The 26748-nt window shown below is 48.0% G+C and overlaps 1 protein-coding gene across 2 annotated transcripts; it reads left to right on the forward strand.

Moving 5' to 3' along the window:
• Positions 1-255: 255 nt before the first annotated feature.
• LOC135828719 (snurportin-1-like) lies at positions 256-26748 on the forward strand. 2 transcript variants are annotated; one of them, XM_065341144.1, is made up of 11 exons: positions 256-553; positions 3901-3995; positions 4559-4639; positions 8329-8500; positions 8716-8817; positions 9573-9677; positions 10498-10594; positions 12094-12191; positions 12998-13075; positions 16804-16884; positions 25146-26748. In XM_065341144.1, exons 2-11 carry the CDS (start codon positions 3916-3918, stop codon positions 25350-25352), a joined length of 1101 nt encoding a protein of 366 aa, XP_065197216.1. In that variant the 5' UTR covers positions 256-553; positions 3901-3915; the 3' UTR covers positions 25353-26748. The 2 variants fall into 2 exon arrangements, with proteins under 2 accessions (XP_065197216.1, XP_065197224.1); XM_065341152.1 differs by lacking the exons at positions 16804-16884; positions 25146-26748 and adding an exon at positions 16390-16762.

The raw sequence follows: 26748 nt of genomic DNA on the forward strand, positions 1-26748 counted from the left end.
TTCATAATCAAAAATCATGACAAATCATGCAATATTCATTATTCATGCACACGTGCGCGCGTGGAGCTCCGGAATGTCCGGATTCGACCAGTCGTGCACGCGCGTACGTAGATCTACGTACGCGCGTGGACTCTACTGATTGACGTCATGCCATGATGCCATGCCGGATATGGATCACATTCGAATCCATGCACGTGTCTATTATGAGTTCATAACATGCATACACAATGCATACCGGTATCATTGAAGACTTACACACGTACTATACTATAGATCTACTCAAAACAGATCAAATCAGACAGTCACCAAAAATTAAATGCATGGAATAGTAATTACGTAAGAAAGCCATTTCGGTTGTGGAGAGCAGGTGATTTCAGTGAACCCTATCTCCGACGATTGCGAGTCAAGGGAGCGTCGATGGCCGAATCTAGAAAAGCTGAGAATTTCTAAGAATGTTACTTATGAAGATAAGAAGAGTGCAGTGAGTCACTGACATGATTTCTTCTGTGATTCATTTTTACTCGTAGCTTGGGAATCTCCCGGAAAATTCCAGGTCAGTGTGCTGTTTGAACTTTTGTGTTTTGACCCTAAGTACAGTACTACTACTACTAGTACTGTGTGTTTGTGAGAATACTACTACTAGTAGCCACCGACAGTGGGGTTTTATACTTCTCAGCTACAGTTCTGTGTAGAAAGGAGTCAGGTGCAACACAAAAGCATGACCATGATGATAATGTACTACTTTGAAGCCCCCTCTAAACACTTATGAACATTAAATTTTACTTATATTCACTAGTTGAGGGAACTTTTTGTAACGGTTACCAATGGTGACGGTTACCAATGGTGACATGTTTATTTAAAGACTTGTGCTTTCACTTTCAAGTTTCAGTTGGAAGTCCCTACAACTGACTTGGAGTGTGCAGTATGCACTATGCAGCAAGGTCATGTCAGAGCTGTTGTATTCGTGTGGCCAGGTGTTATCTGCCACGGCTGTAGTAATTTCTCATTGTATACTAGTAGTGTGGAAATGAAACTCATCCAGAGTAGCTCAGGTGCCACGCACACGCACGTGCATGCGCACATGCGCGCGCACACACACACAAACAAACACACACACACACCATGTTCCATCACACACACACACACCTCACACCTCAGACCTGCCCATCGCGGAAGCGATGATAGCGAACAGCTATTATAGACATAGCAACACACACACACCACACACACACACCACACACACACACACACACACACACACACACACACACACACACACACACACACACACACACATACACACACACACACACACACACACACACACACACACACACACATGCACACACACACACACATGCACACACACACACACACACACACACACACAATGCACACACACACACACACACACACACACACACACACACACACACACACACCTTCCTTCTTCCACTGCCATGACTGGTATGTGGCCCCATAAGGGGCAGGCCAGGAGGCGTGTTATCCACCGGGTGGGGAACGCCACACTCAGCATGCGTGGGCTGTGCGAAGCATTACACTTGTGCCTCCCAAAGCACACACACACACTTGTACTTGTACTTGTTGCTCACTGCCAAAACTGGTCACATGGGTCTCCCCGGGAGAGGGGAGAGAGACTCGAAAGGAATCTTGGAAAGATGACTCAATTGGCTATTGAACCGCCCAACGGCCGACACCCCCTGAAATCCCCAAAACTCTGGGTGGACTTTGAAATGATCCCACTTATGGGCTCACCACACCTTAGTAAGTAGGTGAGGACAAGGTGCAAAAAAAGGATTGAAGGCATTAGGGTATCCATCCCGGGATCCTACTGCAATTACCCCTGCCCCCGTTGAAGGTAATACTTGCTACTAGTAAAAAAAGAAGTTGGTTGCTCCAACGAGGAGCACACGCTTCTTGCCGAACTTGACACTTGACTGACTCACGACTGCCATCCGGAGCACACGAGGAGCACGTCGCACCTTCCGCTCGGAAAACCTGAAAGAAAGCACCACTCCCTGCTCAATACACAGTGTTTCGGGGAATTCACCCCTCATCAGTTGAGCTTGAGTAGGCTGAGGAAGATTGTGCCTGAAGAGCACCACTTACATGATTGTATACACTGCTCTCCAGGCCAAACCATCACCAGGGATACAAACGTACAGAGACGCTTTGTTTCCAGCGCGACAAACACCTCGTGAAGCCCCAGGTAGCAGCGTGAGTCAGAGTCGCTCATGGTGTTGTGCTAAACAGACGTTGAGAGCCAGTATAGCTAGTCACAACGCTGTCACCTCCAACAACTAGTCGCACGTCCGCGTGAGGGACAACAATACGAACTTAGAAGTTGCGACTTCGGCGGTAATAGTCATGAAGTTGGTTGCTCCAACGAAGAGCACACGCTTCTTGCCGAACTTGACACTTGACTGACTCACGACTGCCATCCGGAGCACACGAGGAGCACGTCGCACCTTTCGTTGGAGCAACCAACTTCATGACTATTACCGCCGAAGTCGCAACTTCTTAGTAAAAAAAGTTTAAAAAACGAGAGAGCTTGGAAGCTCAGGGCCCTACGCTATGCTTTTTTGCCTTGATGACCTAGACAAAAAAAGCATAGGGATGATATAAATTTCTACTTTTTGTTTTGAGACATAACCTGGGATTCGAACCCGCACTATCGCCCCGCATGCATCCCCCGATACACTTCGCATACATACTAATTCTTCCAAGTTGCTTCACGTTATGATCTTGTATTTGAAAGCCCTATTTGAATATGCATTGTGGCCAGCCGTCTTTGATTGTACGGTACGGGACAGGTACGGTCGAGGGTAATACGACACCATCTACCGCCTTGATGACCGCAAAAAAAGAATAGGGATGTTATAAATTTTTCAATTCTCCTATTTTTTCAGGCATTACCTGGGATTCGAACCCGCACTATCGCCCTACATGCATTCCCCCATACACTTCGCATTCATACTCATTCTTCCAAGTTGCTTCACGTTATGATCTTGCGTTTGAAAGCCCTATTTGAATATTGCGGCCAGCTGTATGTGGCCAGCTGTGTTTGACGGTGCGGTACGGGACAGATACGGGATAGCGCCAGGCGTGACACAAACACACAAACAAACCAAATTAAAGCTGTGTGGACCCTGGCTAGCGCCAGACGTTACTGAAGTAACGTCTTCTGCATAGCTACGGGAATAAATAAAAAAGCTACTAGTGTGGGTGGCTAAATCAGAGTGGATCTGATATAAGCTTCACTAGCACCATGAATACACAAAAGTTAATCTAGCCAGTAGTCCATGGTTTTCAGGTATGCATACTTCGAATGGAAAGTATATGAATCCTGAAACCAACAAAGGTGGCAGGTACAACACGTGTACCTACCCATGTGCACCTTCAAGCAGTCGAGCCTGTTGGCAGCAGACCCAACACTATCTGACATAAGTGTACTTGAAATACCCACCAACCGAACTAGCACACACACACACACCTGGTCCTGGTCCTGGTAAACACTGCCATTACGGTCACGTGTCCCCTCGCGGGGCCGACATGGAAAACGACGCGCGTCGGCAGAAAGTCGGCAGTCTGCCGAGAGATCAGCGACCATGTTCAATCGGCACGACGAGAGAGCCATCTCCGGCAGCTATGGATTGAAAATGGATTGACACACACACACACACACACACACACACACACACACACACACACACACACACACACACACACACACACACACACACACACACACACACACACACACATACACGCACGGCCCCTATGATATAAGCAGTCCATGGAGATAGAGATTGATGGATAGATAGATAGAAAGAGAGAGAGAGAGAAAGGAATGTGCTTTTTTGCTTTCTTGTCCCACAGCACTGTTGTCCAGACATGGAGGACCTAGCGGATGGCCTTGCCGGAGGTCTGGTTGTGGTGGAGGCAGTCAACGACACAGCTCTGCCACACCCCAGGTATGTAGCCGGTCTTGACGACTATGATGTCACACACTAGCCGCAATTAATACTCACAATCACGTGATGCTAGCCAATATAGTTTTGTTATGGGCAGTAGCCAGCTAAATACCCAAATAGAGATTGTGAATTTATCACTTTAATAAGTGGTGTGAGGAGTTGTGTGTACCACCATTACATGCTACTTCTAATAAGTTAAGTCGTCTACTCAATAGCTGACATTTAATGTCCTGATTTTCTGTAGAAGTCTTGGGGCTACTGATTTTCCTTTGTGATAGATGCGATCATGTAGGTGCCTTCTCTGTTGCCGGCACTTAAAATGTCATGCACACGACTGTAGTCTGTATTGTACGATACATAAATACCAAGTTTTGGACTTTATGGGTTTTGCGCAAGCGCTACAAGTATGTCTGTGTTGCTTTGTGCTAGGTTTGACCAGTACAAGTACACTGTATGTCTGTGTTGCTTTGTGCTAGGTTTGACCAGTGCAAGTACGCTGTATGTCTGTGTTGCTTTGTGCTAGGTTTGACCAGTACAAGTATGTCTGTGCTGCTTTGTGCTAGGTTTGACCAGTACAAGTCGAGAGTTCACCGCTCTTCGGACCAGGAATCGCGTCGTCGCGAGCGCCTACGTCGTCAGAAGGAGTAAGCCAAGTAACTTAGTTGCGGAGTTCTATGTGTGTCTGCACCAGGGGAAATAAATGCCATTCTGAGGCCGTACCGCCAGTTGATGCTCTGCTCCGGAAGACCGCACCATTCCCTAGTGGTGGGGGCCTACGGACTGGTTTCACATCTGTGTCATGTGACTAAATTTTAAAATGTAAACAGAGATCATGTCATGTGACTAAATTTGTGTAGAAAGGGGTCATGTCATGTGACTAAATTTGTGTAGAAAGGGGTCATGTCATGTGACTAAATTTGTGTAGAAAGGGGTCATGTAATGTGACTAAATTTGTGTAGAAAGGGTTCATGTCATGCGACTAAATTTGTGTAGAAAGTGATCATGGCATGTGGGCAAAGGAACCAACATGGCGGACATCACGTGACCCATAGATGCAAGGGTTGACTGGAGTTGGAGCCAACATGGCCATACCCTGTGCATGGTCACGTGATAGATGTAAAACCACTCTGTGTTCCTCAGCCCTGGGTAGGCGTTGCCAGGTGCCATAAACCGTGTACACAGTGTCATTATGATGCCAGCTGTACACACTGCCTGGACGAAATGGGCGCTGCTGTCAAGATCACTGCCGGCGCTTTGCAGGTCTGAAAACCATGCAGGGGCGTCGGACACGGTACGGCCACTACGGTATTGACCGTGCCACTTTTTGCCCCAGGTACAAGTACGCTGTGAATCAGTAAAATACCCTGATCTGGGCTCTAAATTTCCAAGATGTCGGCTCAGCAACCCCTCCCCGACGAGTAAATTGTACTTCAGATGGCTGACCGTACCACACTAGAATACCTTCCGACGCCCCTGACAGTGCAACGCACATTTCGTCCTGCAGCTTTGAACACATTTTGTATCTGGTCTTTACCAGTACACCATAGTCGTGTGCAATAGCATGACTCATATAGCAGCTGGATTTGAATGACTTAGAAGCACGTAAAAGGGAAGAGTGCATTGATAGTTTTGACATTAAAGCATGCCTTTGTGCATTGGTTATCAAGGTTCTAGCCAGGGAAAAAATGGTAGGGGTGCGGGAGGGAAAAAACTGTTCACCCACTTTTGTCCATGTTCCACTATTTCCTTCTCACTGAAAATGAAACGTTGGGGCGCGGCAAGCACCCGGGACGATTGATTCGTGGCCACATTTTCGTTGTGTGACCTGAAAAAACACGAAAATCGAAAAATTAGTAGGGTGGTGCGCCATCAGAGTACAGGGGGGGGGGGGGCTATGCCCCCCCTTTGCCTAGAACCCTGGTTATGCATAAAAGTATGCCTTTAACAGCAGCCCGGCTTGAATAAAAGCATCATTTGAGAATAGGCTTCAACCATACTACATACAAAATCACACACACTACAAAATCAAATGCACGCTTGAGTATCCTTTATGACAATGCAAAGTTGCATCCACAATGGCGTTGCATGCAAGAGACCATTGCATTTTGTCAACGTGTCGCCTAAGAAGCGGGATTCCAGAGAGAATGCTTTGATGAGAATATCATAGCGAAAATGTAATGAACTTAGAAATCTCCGGCTGTGTGCCTGTTCTTCCTCCACTTTGTTTTGTATAATTTTGTATAGTTTATTTCAAGGATTCCCCAGAGGCCGCTTAGGACTATCGAGGGGGTCTCCATTTCTGTACAGTTAGGATGAGGATATGAGAATGCAAAGTGAGCAGAGAAGGAGAAATAACACGAAGAATAGGACAGCTGGGAAGGAATAGGGCATTTGATGTTCACTGAAGTGAGCAGATCAATGAGGAAAACAAGGAATATCAGTGAATGCCTTTGCAGTTGAATTGAAACTTAGCCATCCGGTTATGCAGTTCTCTTCTGAACTCAGCAATATTCATGATGGAGGTTATGGTAGGGGGCAGACAGTTCCACAGAGTGCCTGCCAGCCTGAAATAGAAACATTGGAGATAGTACCTTGACGCTTCTTCTTGGCCTGCTCGGCACCCTACTTGGGATCGGCAGTAGCAGCAGAAGAATCCTCATTATCATCGTTGTCGCTGTTACCATCTGCATGCTCCAATGCGGCAACATGTCATGATGGTCGCTTGTTCCGCTGGCCATGTGCTTCCTGTGTATATGTTCCCGGTGCACAGTCAGCCATACCATCACTGCAGAGGATGGCATTGCAGGACACAGCGGAGAGCTTGGATAACCGGGTAGAAGGGCATCAAGGTTGCCATCGTCAGAGTAACCAACCCTTAGTGGTGGCCGCGTCATGGTTGATGATATTCTGGCAGTAGATGAGCCAGGCATGTTGGAGTTGGGTGTTGATGATGATGATGATACCCTAGGGATGGCAGCGCTACTGCTGGGTGTTGCCGGCGTCGAAGAATCAGAGCTGGAAGCAGCCAGGAGAGAAGCAGTGTGTATTGATACATGGGGACCATATCCAGGCGTTTGTCCGAACAGGGAATGCCATGTCCTGAACCTTTCCCAGTAAGCATACGCCAGCTGTAGGTCGTAGGCATCCTCACTGCCCAGGTCTGGTGCAGCAGAACCAGTTTCCTGCGACTTGTATTTTTTTTTATAGAAATCCTGAGCCTTGGCTTTTATGTTGTCGATTTTGAAGTGTGTGTTTTGCGTGAAAAAACACACACCCCTCACCATACAGCTCCTTGGCATATGCGTTCAAGGCCTCGGTCATCTCCTTCTCTCGGATGGTCTGCTTTATCATCTGGCCTTGCTTCGTTTTCTGATACGCTGCCCAAAGCTCTGTGAGCTTCTTTTCGAGATCGTCAGTGGAATTATAGCGCGGCATCTCGGAAACAGACAACAGCAGGCAACAGGCGTGTCCGGAAATGCACTGGAAGCAAAGCATTGGCAGACCAAATCTCAAGCACTCAACCCGACAAGAAAGCGGTCTACTACCGACGTAGTGCAAACCTCAAGAATGCGAACATGGATGGCGAAGGAAAGGACCAATGCAGGCACGTTGCTTTCTCCAGGGGTACCTGGACTGCTGGAAAGGAACACAGCACGTTTTGCGTTTCGCTGGCGTTTCCTTGACGGCGTATACGAGAAAGTTCCTTTTACGCAGTTTGTGCCTAGTGTGGTTGCGGCCTTACACCGGCACTGCTTTACGTCAAGTAGCTACCAAGTACGTGTATTGTAGTATTAGCTTGAGTGTTGGTCACCTTGCTGTGATTAGCTTGAGTGATGGTCACCTTGCTGTGTATGACTTGAGTGATGGTCACCTTGCTGTGATTAGCTTGAGTGATGGTCACCTTGCTGTGTATGACTTGAGTGATGGTCACCTTGCTGTGATTAGCTTGAGTGATGGTCACCTTGCTGATGGTCACCTTGCTGTGTATGACCTGATCTGGTTAGGTTGGAGGTACAGTCAACTTCGCTTATAACGACACTCTGCGGGGCATCAGAGAAGTGTCCTTATTCGCGAAGTGTCGTTATACCCGAAGTCTCATTATATGTGTCACAGTTAGATGGGACTTTGCTCTGGGCATGAAAATTATGTCCTTATTCGCGAATTGTCGTTATATCCGCAGTCGTTATTAGCGAAGTTGACTGTATCCGTGATTTGTTGGTGCCTGTTCTGGTGATTTGCATTTGTTAGTTGTGACGTATGTGGCTATGCTTTCCAGTTGGCCATTCTCATTCACATGCATTCTTATCTTGCCTTGCTGCGAATTTCCCGCCAGGCAACGTCAGGGCATACTCGATGCCCACAGAGATGTCCCAGCAGCTGGGGATGACGATTGTCGAGCTGCTGAAGGGCAGCATGGGGACTCCGACGAGTCCATGGCAAAAGAGGAGTCACAGGTGTCTGCATCAGCATGTCACTCTGCTACAGCTGAAGCAGGCAATGATGAGGTATGTTTCTTCAGTGCACAGTTACGCAGTCAGTACGTGGACCCTCACTGCTGCATAGCCTTTCTGTCTGCATGAAAATGTTTCTCCATTTGTGATGGTTCTCTTTACTCAAACTGTGGCGTGGCGTGGTGTGTGTGTGTGTGTGTGTGTGTGTGTGTGTGCCTGTGTGTGTGTGTGTGTGTGTGTGTGTGCACACGTGTGTAACAATGTCACAGGCCAGTATGGATGTGGAGGACATGGCTGATGGTAGCAGCTCCAGACGGCGTGGACGGAAGAGCAAACAAAAGCACCTGACTCAAGTATCGTATCGTAAACAGGTGAGCTGCGGACTGCCTCTGCTGCCCTGCTGCTCTGCTGCCCTGCTGCCCTGCTGCCCTGCTGCTTCTACAGTGGTGGCAAGTGAAATCCAACCGGGGGTGGGGGCTCTCCCGCTGTACCAACACAGCTTGCGACCATGTCAACCTCAATGCATGTACCGTGAGTGCAAGAAGGTAGCATAAGCCTAGATTTCGCCGGCATGTTGCTTGAATGCCGTACCTAACACCAGAATGTGGTGCTGCATACATGCAAACAACAATACATCTATGACACCGGTGAAGAACTGCCACGGAAGTGATCTTCACGCTTCGCCTGTGTGGCTTGGATATGCACAGCGCTCTCGAGCATTCTGCACACCGCTGTTGCACTTCATGACTTAAATTCAGTGGCTGCATTTGACGTACACTACTGGCAATACAGTCATGTACAGTGCTGCTCAATGAAATCCAGTCGCGTCGCTCAAGTCTGCGCCTTGCGCCATTTCGCAGCCCAGTGTTCGCAGGTCTGGGGCTGCGCAGCCCCCGGCGCGTACTTGAGTGACGGCGCGACTGGATTTCATTGAGCAGCACTATAGTTTGTTCTACTGTACATGTACAGAGTACTAACAGGCCTAACACTTACGGTATGCTTTGTATGGTAGCGTGCTGGTCTAGTCGGTACGTATTTCTTGTGATTGTCAGCACGTTGAGATGGCAGCCAAGCAATATGTAGCTGTTCTCCCTGCTTCTGCTTTATTCCGTATTCGTTGCCTTAGCTCATGATGTCCGAGTGGCTCGTGGACGTTCCTGATGACTTTGCTTCAAAGTGGCTGATGAAGATCTGCCCTGTTGGGAAGAGATGTCTGGTCGTTGCTGGCAGGGTTAGTCGCTGGCCATGTGTTCACCTGTACATTTGCTTTGCAGTTGTCACAAGTGTTGTGTGAGAGTTTAGAGTAGGAAACACCCCCACCAACACCACCACCATCGCCGCCGCCACCACCACCACCACCATTGCCACCACCACCGCCACCACCACCACCACCACCACCATCGCCGCCGCCACCACCACCATCGCCGCCGCCACCACCACCACCACCGCCGCCACCACCACCACCACCGCCGCCACCACCACCACCACCATCACCACCACCACCATCGCCACCGCCACCACCGCCGCCGCCGCCGCCGCCACCACCACCACCACCACCACCACCACCGCCGCCGCCACCACCACCACCGCCACCACCACCACCGCCGCCGCCGCCACCACCACCACCACCACCACCAGCATCTTACTTCATTTTGCATGTTTTTCGTAAATGACTAACACTAGATAGTAGTGCCCAACAGAGTGAGACAGTGCTTGAATAGGAGGTCACAGTGTGCAACAATACAAACCAGGCAGTACTGACTGGCGCAGCCCTACGCTGGTGTGGTCATCCACTGTGCGTATGTGCTGGTGTGGTCATCCACTGTGCGCATGTGCTGGTGTGGTCATCCACTGTGCGCATGTGCTGGTGTGGTCATCCACTGTGCGTATGTGCTGGTGTGGTATGTGCTGTATCTTCTTTACCTTGTTAGAAACCTACCCTGCTGTTTTTGTTGTTTTGTTTTTATTTTGCTGCCGCCACCATTTTTGTGTGGTTCGAAGCAGTGCACCACTTACTGCTGTATGCTGTATGCTGACTGCTGGTGTTGCAGGGTATGACATCAGCGTACAGCAACAATGGACACCGGATCAACACATTCCATTCACTGCTGCCCGGTGGTGCCAAAAAAAGTCCAAGTCATGATGCAGGTAATGTACTGCTCGAGGAAACTCTTCGCAGTTGGTATCATCCACTCACTCACTCACCCACGCACTCACTCACTTACAGCGTTATATTGATACTTCAAATATGTAGGGTATGGCACGTGTTCGCATGTACAACAATCAACAATATAATATCTGCCTTGGCGACAGGACGACCAACATTCCACATGCATTTAGACAATTTGACGGTTGAAGCGATGAGGTAAAATGACAGGGAGAGCAACGCCTTTTGCTGGAGCAGGTTGTGATGATCTACAGCATTGGTAGGGGAAATCTAACTGCGCAGGTAGAGCAGAGCCTCATTCACGGCGTCACGCTAGTATTGGCAGTGCTAGGCTAACGGTGTCGCTTTAGTATTGGCAGTGCTAGGCTAACGGTGTCGCGCTAGTATTGGCAGTGCTAGGCTAACGGTGTCGCGCTAGTATTGGCAGTGCTAGGATAAAGCAAAGCCTCGCTAACACTGCCACGCTTGTATTGGTAGTGCTAGTACCACGCCATCTCAAAGCTGTTATACTGGTATTCACAAGGTTCACGTGATGTCACTGCACCTCATCATCACACTGTGTCATTAGCCAGGGATATTGTGCATCTGTAGGTAAGGTGTGTGTGTTCGGGATAAGGAGGGAGATCAGGAGGGGGGGGGGGGGGGGGGCACAGCCATGTTATACACTAACTGGCCGTAGGGTGATACATCACACGAGCAGTGAAGCCACTGACGCCCTCGTGCATACCTCTTCAGAGTTCCAACCTCAGGCTTCAACTGCGTAGTGCGGTGAGTATATAGCAGTGTTAGTTGTCGCTTGCACATGTGCCTTGTTGGCGCGTGGCCGGAGAAAATTCACACCGATTCTCACTTGCACTGTCTGCTGCTTAAAGAGGACAGGTTCACGCTTCACCTCCTGACTAGGTGTACCGAGCTACTTTGAAGTACGTTATTGCAAACTGCTCCAGAACTGCCGCTCTCGCTGTCCTTTACTATCATTTCTTCCATTGCCTTATCATCCTGATGAGAGTAGGGTGAAACCCCTGCTTTGGAAAGAAGGAATTATGTGCTGATGTTGAGTGGATATTTGTACATGTATGCGTGTACTTCACTTAGTATGTGTATGTGGTGTTGGCTGTGTTCTGTATGTATGTGGTGGCTGTGTTCTGTATGTGTATGTGGTGGCTGTGTTCTGTATGTATGTGGTGGCTGTGTTCTGTATGTATGTGGTGGCTGTGTTCTGTATGTGTATGTGGTGGCTGTGTTCTGTATGTGTATGTGGTGGCTGTGTTCTGTATGTATGTGGTGGCTGTGTTCTGTATGTATGTGGTGGCTGTGTTCTGTATGTATGTGGTGTTGGCTGTGTTCTGTATGTATGTGGTGGCTGTGTTCTGTTTGTGTCTATGTGATGTTGACTGTGTTCTGTGTGTGTATGTGTTGTTGGCTGTGTTCTGTGTGTGTATGTGTTGTTGGCTGTGTTCCGTATGTGTATGCTGTGTAGAGTGCACCTTGCTGGACTGCATCTACGTGGAGTCCCAGTGTCTCTACTGTGTATTGGACGTGCTATGCTGGAATAGCAGCGATATGCTGGAAGTGGAGGTCAGTGCACAATCATCTATCTAGAATTGTACTTCACTAATGCGGGCAAGATGCTGCTCAACATCATGCAATCAGACACATGATTATGGACTATATTACTAAAGGTGGAATGTGATGAAATCTCTATTTTTCCCCATTATCTATTTTAAATGTACGGGTGAAACGAATATTAGAACGTTCGCTAGGTTCGCTCCAAAGGGGAGTTGAAGTGACTTTGATTCGCTACTTCAAGGTGTAGAACGTTCGTCAATGCATGCGTAGGTAGGGCAGTACTGTGCTCGAACTTCTACTCAACGTGTGCATACGTGCGCAGCCCAGTCAGCCCCATACATGCCCCTATTGCCGCAGCTATTCCAATCAAGATCACCAAAACGGTGATCAAAGGTTGTCCAATAACTCCAATTCTTGGTTGTTTTACATTATGTCGAATTATTAATAAGCTTGCCTTCCAGTTTTGAGTTGGAATTTCTCTCATTTTATTTTTCTGATTTTGACTTACTAAAAGTCATGTGTGGACACGGGCATGGGCTTCATTTCTTTAAGAATAGTTCATGAGTTCGTGAAACGGAACGTACAGTTCGTCAGAATGTTCTGTTCGCCTAATTTAGGGTTCTTTTCAGGCCTCATTATTTTACTGCAATAAAATTCTCTCCGTTGCCCGGTTCACGTGAGCGGTCCAAATTGAAAGGTGATCAAACAAGTCATCCCCGCTTTATGGTCACCAGTCGAAGGGGACATGTTTCTAGATGCATGCTCTTGTGCGTTATGCAGAGCCTCTTCTGTTGTTTTCTTGTCTTGTGATCTAGGCAGACTGTCGATTCTTTTGGTTGAAATCTAGGATTGATGAAAACCCAGGAGTGCAGTCAGTTTCCAAGCTAAATCCGGTAAGCGAATGTTGTTGTTGTTGCTGCTGTCGTCGCCGTTGTTGTTGAATTTTATTTAAGCCGCAACACAAATTGGCGATGGTGCCTCCTTTTATGCATGTGGGCGACATAATATTTCTAATACAAGTAGTGTAGCAATGGGCAGGGGAGGGGAGGAGGAACAAATTCCAAGTGAAAGAAATCACAGAAGGGAAAAACTGTGGAAAACACCGAATACATGGAATGTAAATTACTGATGAGGTGTCAAAGCAGTGCCTTTCCTAGAATTCTTTATGTAACAATAGGATAGGATTTGATCTGATAAATCTTGCACAGAAATGGAGACTATCCTCTGAACTATTAGTGAGCAGATACAAAGCGACTTGCTTAGAATACTTTGACGCTTTCGTGAGAGCACAGAAATGGGCCCTGCAATAGGTTCTGGTCAGCTCAATGAGTGCAATCATGTAATAACCCCCGAAACAAGACACTTGAACGGCCATGGGTGCAGCGACGACTGAATATCAAAACTTTCGTTGCAGGACGTCTCTGAGAATCTCTCGGAGAGACCTGTAGTGGAAGTCCACGGCAGAAAACCAAAGAAGACCCGGATCGCAGTTTTTGTCAGGCGAGCTGGGCACCCATGTTTCTGGCTATCAGAGACGGATAGAGTGTGTTGGATTCGTACATTTATGTTAGTTTGGACATAATCATTGCTTGCTAAAATAGCCATTCCGAGGAGACCGTCAAACTTCAACGTGAGCGCCATAGCGCACCGATCTAGGGTCGAACTTGACTATTTCTCCGGGCAACGAGACCATCACAGGGGAGATCATTGTAGAGCTCATTATCAAACATACTCTGAGATAGCAACTCTAGCGAACCTGAGACACGATTGATTGCAGTTTCCCGTCGCAATGGATTTTGAGCAGTTCTGCACTCTGCCGCATACCCCGCGGTGCTGTGTGCAAGACCGGTGTCTTGGTTTGGTTCTACTCAAGGCCACGGTCCTCAAGCCAAGTTGCCAAATTGGTGACGGCGGTGCTTAGGTAGGTGCACACCACTGCTCGACCCCCAGAAACCTCGAGAACGCTATCATCCACGGACTCTTAATGGGTAGCGGGACATTATGGATGTTGTGAATGTACAGTGTGAGCAACATCCGGCCGAGAACGGATCCCTGTGGCACGCCTCGACTGCACGGTGTGTAACTTGACATAGTCCTGCCTATAGCCACCCGCTAGTACTGATCGCCATGGTAACTAGCAAGCCAGAAATCCACAGTGCCTGTCACTCGCATGCTGGAGAGCTCTTCCTTTGTGTGCTTGATAGAGTCGAGCGCTTTCGACATGTCGAAAAACGCAACGCCTGTTTCGTTCCGCTCATGCTCAGCTTTTAACCAACGGTGTACTGCCAGAACAAGGACGTCCGCAGTCCTCAGTACTGTATCGCTTCCTGTACACAAACTGGGGTAGGGAGGAGATCATTTTTCAGTCAAGTATGATGTATGTTGTGCCGTCAGCAATTACCCTGTGTCAGTGATGGAACTCCGCTACCAGATCAACATGCAGAGACCACTCAAGCAGCCTTGTTACTACACATGCTTAGAAGCGGCTTTCCACAATGGCCAACTCCCTCATCGCATTGTTAACTGGGCGATGGTATGCCGAACATGCACCGCGAATGCACATTATTGCTGCCCTGAGCAAAGCGAAGGACAACCGACACCGCACGTAAGCCATTAGCCGGACATAGGGTCGATCGGCAGTTGCCAGCAATCCACACACTCGCTTAATGAATGTGGTACACTCCGGGGCACAACAACCCGCCGTGGTAAAGACTAGAGGGGTAAATGTACCACAGTCGACGTTGTTGATACGCTCGGCGTACTCACTCTTCTTGTGGCGCTCATGTTGCTGGACAAGATCACTTACGGGCTTGTTCTTGTATGACGCTGCATCCGGGTGGAAGACCCGGACGTCGAAGAACGCATTCTGAGCCCGGGTCCGGAATCCACTAGCTCGGACATCAGCGCAGGCGCGTTCGCTGTGTTTGTTGAGGCCGCTAAAAACACCTTGCCTGTGATAGGAGCAAGTACAGGTTTGACTGCCACATCTGAGTACCCCTCCGTCAGGAGGTCCGCCACTATATCTCTCACTTCATTGTGGCGAATCGTTGAGAAATCTCAGCGAGGGCAAATCATCGCATGCGTGGAGTTCAACAGCTCCCCACGTACACAACTAGCTCGTCTCCCCTGGACAGGTGGTGACCATGCTCTGCCAGAGCCAACACCCCGAGCCAACTCGACACGCCTTTCGCGGATAAACGTTCCAGCCGCCGGCGAGCCAGGGTAGGGAACGCACTGCTCTTGATCAAGGCGAAATCATTCACCTCCCTCTTCCCATATTGGGCTGCATGGCGAACATCCTCCCTGGAGCTATGGGACTATTGAACATCATTCTGGTGTACAATCTCCTCCCCCTGTAGGGCCGTTACAGCTCTCGACGCAGGAGCTGTGCCGTACCCATTTGCTGAAAGCACCCCCCCCCCCCCCCCCAGCCGACAGGGCAGGCGGAGAAGGTTCAATTCTTCTGGTAGAAAGGAATCACGGCCCGTCAGAGCAGGGAGAAGCTCCTCTGAGATCACATTGTCCAGGTCGGTAAGGCATTGTGCAGGGAAAGGTACTGTACACAATTGGTAGGTCCACCTACCACGTTAACCATGAGATAATGCGGCATAGGCAGCATGTGGCTCCGTTTTTGCAATATCAGTAAGCTTCTTCAGCTCTTCTTTCCACTTCGCCACCCGTCGCTGAACACTTTCCGTGACCGCCTCTTCTGATCCAATCTCGGAGCCGAGATAACGCAAGCGCCCCGTCACAATCCGGATCCCTGTGTCAGCAAACACTTGGCGTGAATCCTGCTCCAGCTCTGGCTTGACAAGGAGCTGGGTCTTTTCTGAGTTGGTGAAATATCCGTATTGCCGTCCAATTGCCTGCAGCTCGTCCCACCACAACCGGATCTGTCTCAGCCTACCTGCTCCGCTGGAGTAATCCGCATACCAGCTCTGCCGGATCGATGCGTGCTGCGCCTGGAGACGAGTGATGATAGGTATGGTGGCAACTGCATTAAAGGCCATGGAGAGGGGGTCGCGCTGCGTGGTTCCCTCACTCGACTTGACTTCCCTTCCACCTGCAACAAATAAACGTGCAGCCGTTTGATACGAGTTCATGATGACGTTGGAGAGGGCAAGACACAGCCGCCGTTGACCAAAGCCGAGTGCCATTCCACCCAGCGAGTTTGCCTCAAGTTGACCAACTTCTTCTTCTTCTTCAGGGCGTCGTTGATAAGTTAGCATCAGACGGCATGCCACTGATTGTCTCCATGGACGTCTGCTGCTGCTGCTGCTTGGGCGAGTTATCAAAGAACAAACTCACTTGCTGTAGTGTTGTCCACATGTTGGACACTGGAGGGATGTGGAAGAGTGCAATGAGACAGAGGTTGAGGGCATGTGAGTTACAGGGGTAATGCACGGCCTTCGGAAACTCTCTCGTGAGTGATGTCATCACATCCATGTGCCTCCGGTGTCCCTCACCAGCTACTCGCCTAACTACGGTTTCAAGCTGCTAAAAAAAATCCAGCTCACCAACGACTGTGTTTGTCTGTTGTGAACATCCATGCCCACTTGTATTATTTGTATAAGCACTATTCCACTAATGTGTTTTGAACTAATTCTCTGCACTGTTTCAGTATGCCTTCAAGACCATTGCGGCTCTCGACTGTCAGTCCACTACTCTTCAGAGTGTGTTCTCCTCAGCACCTGATGTACAGGTGAGCATAGTCTTGGCAACTTGATAACTTTGCCATCTCAGCATGCTTAGCAATATGCCATGATGATGGGCACACTGCTCGCACTTGTATACTTATGTATTAATAAATTATATTCCACATCTCATAGCATGTAGTTGCCAATCAAAGGGGAGGGGGTGAAAGCCAACCACGGCTGAGGAACGTGAAGAAATATGAATAGAAAGAAAAGAGGGAGAAGGAAAAAGAAAATGTAACTAGAAGGGGAATAAAAAAAATATGTTTCCACTTGCAGAGTAACAGTACATGGAGTGGAGGTCTACCAGAGTATGCACTCGCGAGGAAAATGCCGATACCCTTTTTTAGTACTTACATCAATCGGTGGCTAATGGCCGTGGCACCTTCGTAAACACAAATGGGGCAGTCTACCTAGAATGGTACCTGCCGTAGGCTATCCAGTATATCTCCAGAACGCTTCATTAGAATTGCTTCAAATTTTCAACGTAGCATCATCATGTTACTAGGCCGATGTTAAAAAAACAAATGCTGGCAATAAATCAAACCGAAAGTGAGATATGGAAAGAGAAAAGGACCTATAAGTTACTAGTTATGACTAACAGTCCACCAAGGTAACGAGATAATATACAGTCAGATAGTGCGACAACAAGGCACAAACCTGCTAGGCAGGGATGAATTTACTGGCATATTTTTGCATAGCAGTTTCTGCTATACAAAATCACATTTGTGTAGAAGTCTTTGATTTTGATTAGCATATTTCTTTGAAGGTTGGGTGTTTACCACATCGTCTTTCTTGAGAGTGATGCCTGAAAGCCCATCTGCAGAAAAACGACTGAAGCACACATGTGCACGCAGATTGAGAGTACCTGCACTACATACACTGCACTGTATGCATGTTACTTGACAGCGCAAGCTAGGCATGGATAGCCTGCATAATGTGTATGTATCGCAATTTCTGCGACTCACGGTGACTTTTGAATAGCAGTAGATCGAGTTTGCATCGCAAACTGCGATGCGATACGGGATAAATTCATCCCTGCAAGGATATCGAGACATTCGACCTTGTCAGTTTTGTGCCTTGTTGTCGCACTATCCGACTGTATATTATCTCGTTACCTTGGTGGACTGTTAGGCATAACTAGTAACTTTTAGGTCCTTTTTCTCTTTACATATTACTTTGGGCTCAACATCCGAGTTTTAAAAAGTGAGATAAGAAAGTTTCGAGAAAATCCAGTGCGCAAAATCCGGACCATGAAGATAGGTACACAGCTGTCCTCACAATTTTGGCACTGCAGAAAGATTCATTGGGGCAGGAAATGTGCCAAATCATTCTGTTAAATACCTCGTTTGCATTCTGCGTGGCTCTTCTGGAGCATCGCTCAAGAAGTGGCCGGTCAGCAAGACGATTACCGCATTTTCTCTAATAAAAGCCCAGGTCTCCAATAATAGCCCAGTCTCCAATAATGACCTGGGGTGAGGGTGGTTTGAAATAATAAGAGCACAGTCTCTAATAGTAGCACGGGTCACAATTGGAGTATACAACAAGTATATTGACTGCATATAAAACAGCAGTACAACATGCCAAGAACATTTGTAAGGAGGTTTTCGGTCTACTGCTTCCTTCTTGGCGTCAATGCTATTGTGAAACATCTGTTTTGACAATATTCCTGAGTTTAGGATTGAAAAATCAGTCTTGATGTGGTCAGTTTATGCCTGTATAGACTGGAGTTGGCTTGATAGTTGACAATTGAAAAAATAAGAGCCCAGTCTCCAATAATAGCCCAGTCTCTAATAGTAGCGCGTGTAGAGCTGTCACTGAAAAAATAAGAACCCCTGGCTCTTATCAGAGAAAATACGGTATAACTTATACAGGGCGGATCTCATCCAGCACGGCCTTCGGTATGACATCATGGTGCGTGTACACGCCAGGCCGCCCTGCCTGAATCTGCTGGTATTTGCACCATGAATCCAGCCCCTCCGGACAGAACTGGTGCATAGGCGTGTCGTCGGAAGTTCGATGACACAATGAAGCCCATATGGCCTTAGGGCGCGTTCAGACTGGCGTGAATAGCCGCCGGAATGCTGCAGCGTAATCCCGGGAATCGCAATCACACTGCATGTGTATCCCGCTGGAATGGCCAGTACATGTGATACTTTTACAGTCTTTCACTAGCTTTGACAAGCTTTGTACAAAATCAATCGACATTGGAAAAATTTGATTTGACTCAGTTTGAGTTGGACATCAAAATATGCTAATTCAGTCTGTTGAAAAGAACTTGGGTGGACACACCCATTCCCATAGCGCTGCACATCACATCCGAACCAGTTCCGTTATTTTTACAACGTTTCGGCACTTGGCCATCGTCAGGTAATAACAATGAATACCATGGAAGCCACACAAGAGCAGTATATACGCAGAGTGTAGCGCCAAAAAAGATGCTAATTATGTCACCTAGTATGCAGAAGGGGGGGACAGAGAGAGAGAAAAGGCGCAACTAGCACATCACGGAGGAGAAGCAGCAGAAGGTAGCGCGCATTGTGCTCTGTGAATGGCGTTACGCAGAGTGTAGCGCCAAAAAATAAAATACATACTAGGTGACATAATTAGCATCTTTTTTTGGCGCTACACTCTGCGTATATACTGCTCTTGTGTGGCTTCCACGGTATTCATTGTTATTACCTGACGATGGCCAAGTGCCGAAACGTTGTAAAAATAACGGAACTGGTTCGGATGTGATGTGCAGCGCTATGGGAATGGGTGTGTCCACCCGAATTCTTTTCACAGATGAAGCTGCAGGAAGCCTCAGCCCTTCTTCAAACTCAGTCTGTTGAGATCCTGGATCATTGTGCTTTTGCTTGTGCTTGTCGACGGAAAGAATACGATGTCCGGAGTGTTTGGTGCTTGGGGGGCATTCATCCGCTCAGCGATCAGAGTATGCTTCTCGTTTGCAGTCAACGTTTTGCCTGCAGAGCCCGCAAAAATTACCACGTACAGCTCCATGAGCTCCCTCTCCATTGCTGAGTCAAACAAAGATTTCGGCGCGATGGAAGAAGTTGACAGTCTAGAAGTCAAAACTCAAAACTCAAAAGCATGCAGTCAGACGGAAAGAGTAGGGGCTGAAATAAAAAGAAAAGATGGAACATGCGGTGCAAGGATATCAAAAGTGCTCTCGCGTGCCGCCGGAATCTGCATCCCACCGGCCTGCACAGTGGTGGGAAAACTTTTCCGTGTTTACGCTGGCGGGAACATCACGTGAGCGATTTTGTATTTGTATTTATTTGTATTTATATCATTATCTCATGGCACATCATGATGACGGCCAGTAAAACTGAGACAAGGGTGAAAGCCAACCACAGCAGTAAAACAGATAAAAGAATACAAATAAAAGGCAAAGGAGGAGACAAACCAGCAGGATGTCATGCAAATACAGGAAACCTATAATTGAGCAGAGATTTTAGCAACAAAATTATCCATCGACGTGCTGGTCTTGACCTGCGTTGGTAATGTTGCCCTAAACACATAGCCAGCAAAGATCGGGGATCTAGTGAATGGGTGAAGGCAGCGCGTGGGATACTGAATGAGTTCCGGGTATTCCGTGTTTCGGAGAACCAATTATAAGCCTGCATATGCAAGGGTATTTTATTTAGTAATATTTTATGTATGAGAACACAGAGGTGGTACTTATGTCGAGTGGAAAGGGGACTGATCTTGGCAATTTCGTAAAGGCTAGCGGAGGGAAAGCGACGACCTTTGCTAAGGCCAAAACAAAAAATAGGCTTGTTTCCGGTCGGCAACCCCTCAAAAAGGAGACTCGGTCGGCCGGAATGAAACTTTTTTTGGATACTTTTTTTTGGTTCCTCAATCGTTGTGGTATTGATGGACAAGAGCACCTACATTGTACATACATGTATATCATGGCAAGGATCAATGTCAAAGTTGACTGACTCACTGTTCTTGTACAGCATGTGGTGTATTCCTGTTTTCGTACTTCAAATACATCCTGAGAAATCAAGCAAACAGTTTGAGTCCTTCCAGCTCCGTTATTCTAGCTCGTATCGACCCCGGAGGTTTACGAGCCGACAGCTGAGAATCTCTGCTACCTTTTGTAGGTGTTTCGATTGTGGAATTCGGTTGAGATTTGACTGAGTTATGACTCGTTGAGTGCACTTGCACACATGGCATTGCCACCGTTTGTATACATTTTGGGACCAAAAAAAAGTTTCAGAATTTGGGAAAAAGTGGCCCGGTCGGCCGACCGGAAACAAGGTCATTATTTGTTTTGGCCTAAATAAGATTTTAAGGAGCATGCGGTTATGGGTTTCTAGCTTGTTCAATACAGTAGTAGTTATGCCAGACCAAGCAGTATCACAGTAGTCAAGTAAGGGCAATATATAGCAACGATAAAACAAGCGTTTGCAAGAAAGAGGAAGATGTCTACAGTGGGCTTGAAGAGCCCCAAGGATGGAGCTTGTGCGCTTGCAGACATACTGCACATGGGGTGACCACGACAATTTAAAGTCAATAACAACGCCAAGATGCTTATGCTCTTCAACAATACGAATAGCAACACTTGAAGAAGGAAAACAAAGTGGCAGGGAAGGGGGAGAAGGGGAAATGTACGTAGCTGCCGTTTTATCAACGTTTGGCTGCAACTTCCAATCATGCATCCAGGTTATAACCTTGCCAATGCTATCTTGCATGGTTTCATGCAGTCGTATAGGGCAAGCATTGGAGCAAAGCAGAGCTGTGTCGTCAGCGAAAAGGCTGACACCAGGGGCGATATCGGGGAGGTCATTAATATACAGGAGAAATAGCAGTGGCCCAAGGATTGAACCCTGGGGGACTCCAGAAGTAACGGGTAAAGGCTCCGACAACACAGTTGAGAGGCGTACAAGCTGATGTCAGTCAGAGATATACGATGAGAGCCAGCCGATAGCCTTGCCATCAATGCGATACACTGTTCGCAGCTTAGTTAAGAGACCCCTGTGCCAAACAGTGTCGAAGGCCTTTGCAAGATCGAAGAAAACTAAACCAACATGGTTATGGGCGTTCCGGGCGGTGTGGATGTCTTGCATAAGGCGACCACCACGTTCAGTCACGTTGGTACCGTCGGCAAAGCGCCACTTACGGACGGTGTGGCTAATTGTTGCCGGCCAAAATCCTGTACTGAGTATCTTGCCTTCATCCGTCGCTGGGACAGTCAGTTGTGCATATGCTGTACCAAAGGTTCGGGATTCGCTAATACTGCAATTGAGCACCTCAACCTCACGGTCCTTGCACCAGTCAGTGATTGCGTTAGCGCTACACTCCATGTTTGACATTGCCCACGTAGAACACAGATTTTGTGACTTTTTCTACGCCTGTGAGGATGTTGGGGTTAGCTGGGGCCACAGGCTTCACGTACCGGGACGTGACCCTACGCCGTACAACTTCGGCCCAGCCATCCGAACTGCTTCCCGTATATTCACTTGTACTAGTTGTAGCCAATGTTGATCTGGTTGGTGCAGCCGGTGGTGTTTCAGTGCGTGATGAGGTCTGGTGTACGTGTGTCGATGGTTGGGAAGTACGGGTACGGTTGGTAGAGTGTGCGTTGGAGGGAGTCCGAGTGAGGGGGGTTTCCCTCACCCCAGCCCCTCTAGTACTAGTACAACTGAATTAGCTACACTACTGTACGTTGTACTCGGGGTTGTAGATTGTGCAATCAGGTTTGGACTCCCGCCTTCCTCAAGGTGTATCATCTTCGCCACAAGGCCATCAATGGTTGCTTTCATTTCTCTAACTTCCCCATCCCTGTCCTCCCTCAGGGAGACCATTTCCACAGTTAATGCAGTGATAGTCGAGGACAGTGCACTGATAGAGCTCACTAGCGCTGGCATACCTGATTTGCCGATGTCCATGGCGCGAAGTTGAAGTACAAGGTCCGGTCGGGCCAGCGAGTCCACACCTGCAAGTCCTGACTTTTTGGCCAAGTCACGAATCTCCCCATCCAGCAGCAAGGCCAGGTCCATATTTGAGTTCTCCACCATATCAGGGCTGGGACTTGTTCCAAATCCACCTATACTTACAAAAGTGGCCGAAAGGCTATTCCATAGAAGGAAAGGCAGGAGCTAAAAAACTTGCTTCCTACTCATACGACACAAAAACATTCTGCTTGATTCACCGTGACAACTTTCACATTCCGCTTGCTTTTTACGCCAGTCTTAACGCGCCCTTAGCAGCGCGTGTGACATCAGATGGGTGGTTGCGTATAGCCATGCCGTAATAGTTTTGCAGTGAGTCGATCAGGCTATCAGTCAAACAGCCCCTTCCACCAATATCCATTCCATCGGCTAGCTTGCTTGATCAAAAGCGCTGTTTGAGATCACGGAGGCCTTTCCTCAGCCGCTTCTGCACGTGTCCTATCCATTCTTCTTTAGCAATGGGGATATCTCCACGGTCCAAACGGCTTCTCGGCACAGACAGCAGTGTATCCCTTGCTATCACTATCTTCCAAGTAGGTGGTATAACGAAGCCCACGGTGCTCCACAGACCGCTTCCAGAGGACTTTCACTGCCTCCATTTCTATGGCAGGCAATGAAGCTGTGGTGTTGATCAAACAGCTGTCCCTGTGGCTGGCAAACCAGGTATCAAATTCGGCTTGCCTGATCTTCTGTTTCTCAAGCTTTGACGACCAGTGAGAACAGGCAGGGCACGAACGAGACAACATCTCGACGTCAATAAGTTTGCCCGTATCAAAGGCAATCGCACTTTGCACTCCATACAGTGAGCTGTATCCTCGCCGCATCCATGTGCCATCTGTGCTGACAGCGATGTCTTTACACCCGTCCTGTATAGCGTCATCTGCCGCTTTGGTCATACACTGCTCAGCTTTAGTCGCTGCTGCCTCGAAAAGTGCATCACAGTGGCCAAAATACGACTTGCGAGCCGTGGGAGAAGGCAGATCCCAAATGCCACACATCTTGGTCAGTGCTTCAACTGCTGCCTATCATGCGCATGGCCAGTGCACTGGGCCGGTTGATGTCGTAGAATGTTATGCAATCATTCTTGCTGGCCAAGGTGAGTTCCGATGTGAATGAGCAATGTTGACAAACTAATGAGCACACTGGTGCTAGACCGATTCTGTCAACTTCCTTCAAGTCAAGCTTGCCTTTTTTGCATGAAGAACACACAAGACCCGGAATAAAAGGGACGGAATCAGGATCAAGTCCAGACATAGATGATGATAATGATAAGAAAGGGGGTTATCGCGTGGATACTAGAATAATAATTACCTTGCAAGGACATGGCCGTTAGCAGCTTCCTCTGCGGCATCGGATCATCTTGTTGACTGCAGCGGTTGATGGCTGGGGATTCTGCTTGGGGGTGAGGACTCAGTGAGTGAATGTGTGTTTTCCTGAGGCTGGGATAAAACCTTCCTCATCTGGAACGCATGGGCCGCTTTGCCGGCCGGGATGACAGCCGTGCTGGCAATTTGATTGCCACTTGTGCCAGGTATACTACCGTCGTCATCATCCTCTTAGGCTGCTACCAAAAGGCTGTGCGGCGAATACAAAAGACCAGGCCTGACCCTGGAATTGCCATTGAAACCCCAGGAATTTCCTATGCGCTGGGGCCAATTGAGATGACTGTGATGGTAGCCATCCTTTAGGCCAAGCGTGAACAAGAAACAGCGTGAACAAGAAACATCGGGGGTTATATTGTTAATGGTCGTACCAACTGTCCATACATAGTCAATATTTGGATCCTGTCAAACGTGTTCACCTTAGTGCTGGGGAGTATTGTTTTCCTTTGTCAAGTTGCCCCTCACGCAAACTTCTCCTGCTTTTCCGTAGTAATAGTTACAAGGTGCTTTGGAGAAAGTTCTTCTGCTGTCGGTGGTAAAGTACAGTAACGAGTTACGAATATGGTGATGAAGAAGACATATTCAACTCAGTGGTTTCCGAAAAATGAGCTCTAACCTAGCTAGCTATCCACTGTTTTGTTCTCTGCAGTGTAGAGTTTTCCACAAAGAGACCTCAATTGGGTTTGTAAAGCTCTGGTTCTAATTTAGCGTTTACTAGTATTGCAAACGCAGTCCTAGTCTAAAAATGTTAGTAACCTTACGTTGAGAATGGTCTGACCCGCTCACACTGCTGCATTCCTAAGCACGAGTTTGACGCCAAGATTAACGATCAACCCTTGTGATCAACCGTCGTTTGTAGAAATGAGTATGTAGAGCCCTAGCCCTGGTCTCTGTTTCTGCCCGTCTTTTCCTACGTGTATGCAGGTAGACGGTGTCTTGTTCTACCACCGGGAGTCGGGCTACGAACACGGCCGCACCCCACTGCTCGGCTGGCTCAGGTGCAGCATGCTGGCTGAGATTATTGGTGTTGCTGCGTCGGAGGCATTTCTTGCGCAGTGCATTGGAGACGAGAGCTGCATTCCGTTCGGCAAGTTCCGCGCGGCCAAAGACCAAACGATGGAAGTCACGTGAGGTGCTCGGCCGCAAGCGTCTTGGATTGCTGGAGCTGCAGGAGGCTGTGTTGGCTTTGTAAGTAAAGCACAAACTTGCCCGTTGTCTCTTGCTCAGAACTTTGTGAACTGTTCGTTCGTTGTGTTTGTCGCTAATTCTGCCTTCACTTCGATCTACACTAGCTTTTCACCTTGTCGGTGGAGTGATGAAAGCTCAGGCACTTGAAGGATAATTTCACAATACCAAACATATCTTGCCGTTCTCGATCGTGTACGCGGTGGATTGTCATTTGGCCCCGTGTTGGTCGTGTACATGGTCAATTGTCATCTGGTCCCGTGCTTCCGCTGAGAGTACTAACACGGTACGTTGTTGAACAAGCCAAGGCAAGCCAGCCAACTGGCAACTGGCACTCTACTGCTGCTGCAAGCAATTTTGACTAAGAGCATCTGGTGCCTTCTAGGCTATCACTTGCTCGGTGTGTGTTTGCTGTAGCTACTCTGTAAGCCGGTGTAGTTAGCCAGCCCTGAGTCACTTGTTGTTAGCCAGCCCTGAATCACTTGTTGTCTTCAGTGGAGAGGCGACAGGTAGTGCATCAACCCGCTGTTTCGCTTCATGCGTCACTGCTCTTCCAAGTCTGTTGACCAGTTCCTATTGAACGACGTAATGGTAGCTGTTCTGTACGGCATACATGTATGCGCAATGCTGGCGTATATCAGCCTGGCTGCATGTCTCTGTAAGCACACCATGCAACTGAAAGGCAAGCCTTGAGGCACACAAGTAGCTAGGTACAAGACCTAGCAATGCTCACACGTGTTACTTGACCTTTCAAGCCAGGATATAGCTGGGCACTGGAGTAGCATTGAGAGCAAACAGCTTGGAGGGCTACGGGGTCCTGAATGCTTTTGCTGCATGTATCTGATTTTCAATTAAGTTTTATTTGGTGTTTTTCTTCACTATTTTCAAGAATTTTCACTGGCCTATCAAGCTTTACATGCACGTCAAGGGCCCGATCTTTAAGCTGGAGGTGTTTTTTGCTGTTGTTGAAGTTGCTGGTCACCTACTTTGAGTACTAGTACCTGGTGCTGTCATGCTTTCAACAGTACTCAGCAGGGGTTGTACACAACCTTTTTTTATTTGTTCTACTTTCAGCAGTATTCAGGTCTTATCTACAACCCGTTTTTAAAACAATATTCTGTTGTCTTACTTTCAACAGTATTCAGGCGGTGAACACAAACTTTTTTTATATATATTATTTTTAAACAACATTCTCCATCCATGTGTGTGTATCTGCTGCGCTATAATGTTCCCTGAAGTCTTCCCGGCTCACAGCGATCACACGCTTTCCGTTTTGAGTATGTTTGTTTTGTTTTTGCATTCCATGCTAAAATGCCAGTCATAAAAGGCAAGTCCAATACAA

The sequence above is a fragment of the Sycon ciliatum genome, chromosome 1 (assembly GCF_964019385.1).
Source record: "Sycon ciliatum chromosome 1, ocSycCili1.1, whole genome shotgun sequence".
Taxonomy (NCBI): domain Eukaryota; kingdom Metazoa; phylum Porifera; class Calcarea; order Leucosolenida; family Sycettidae; genus Sycon; species Sycon ciliatum.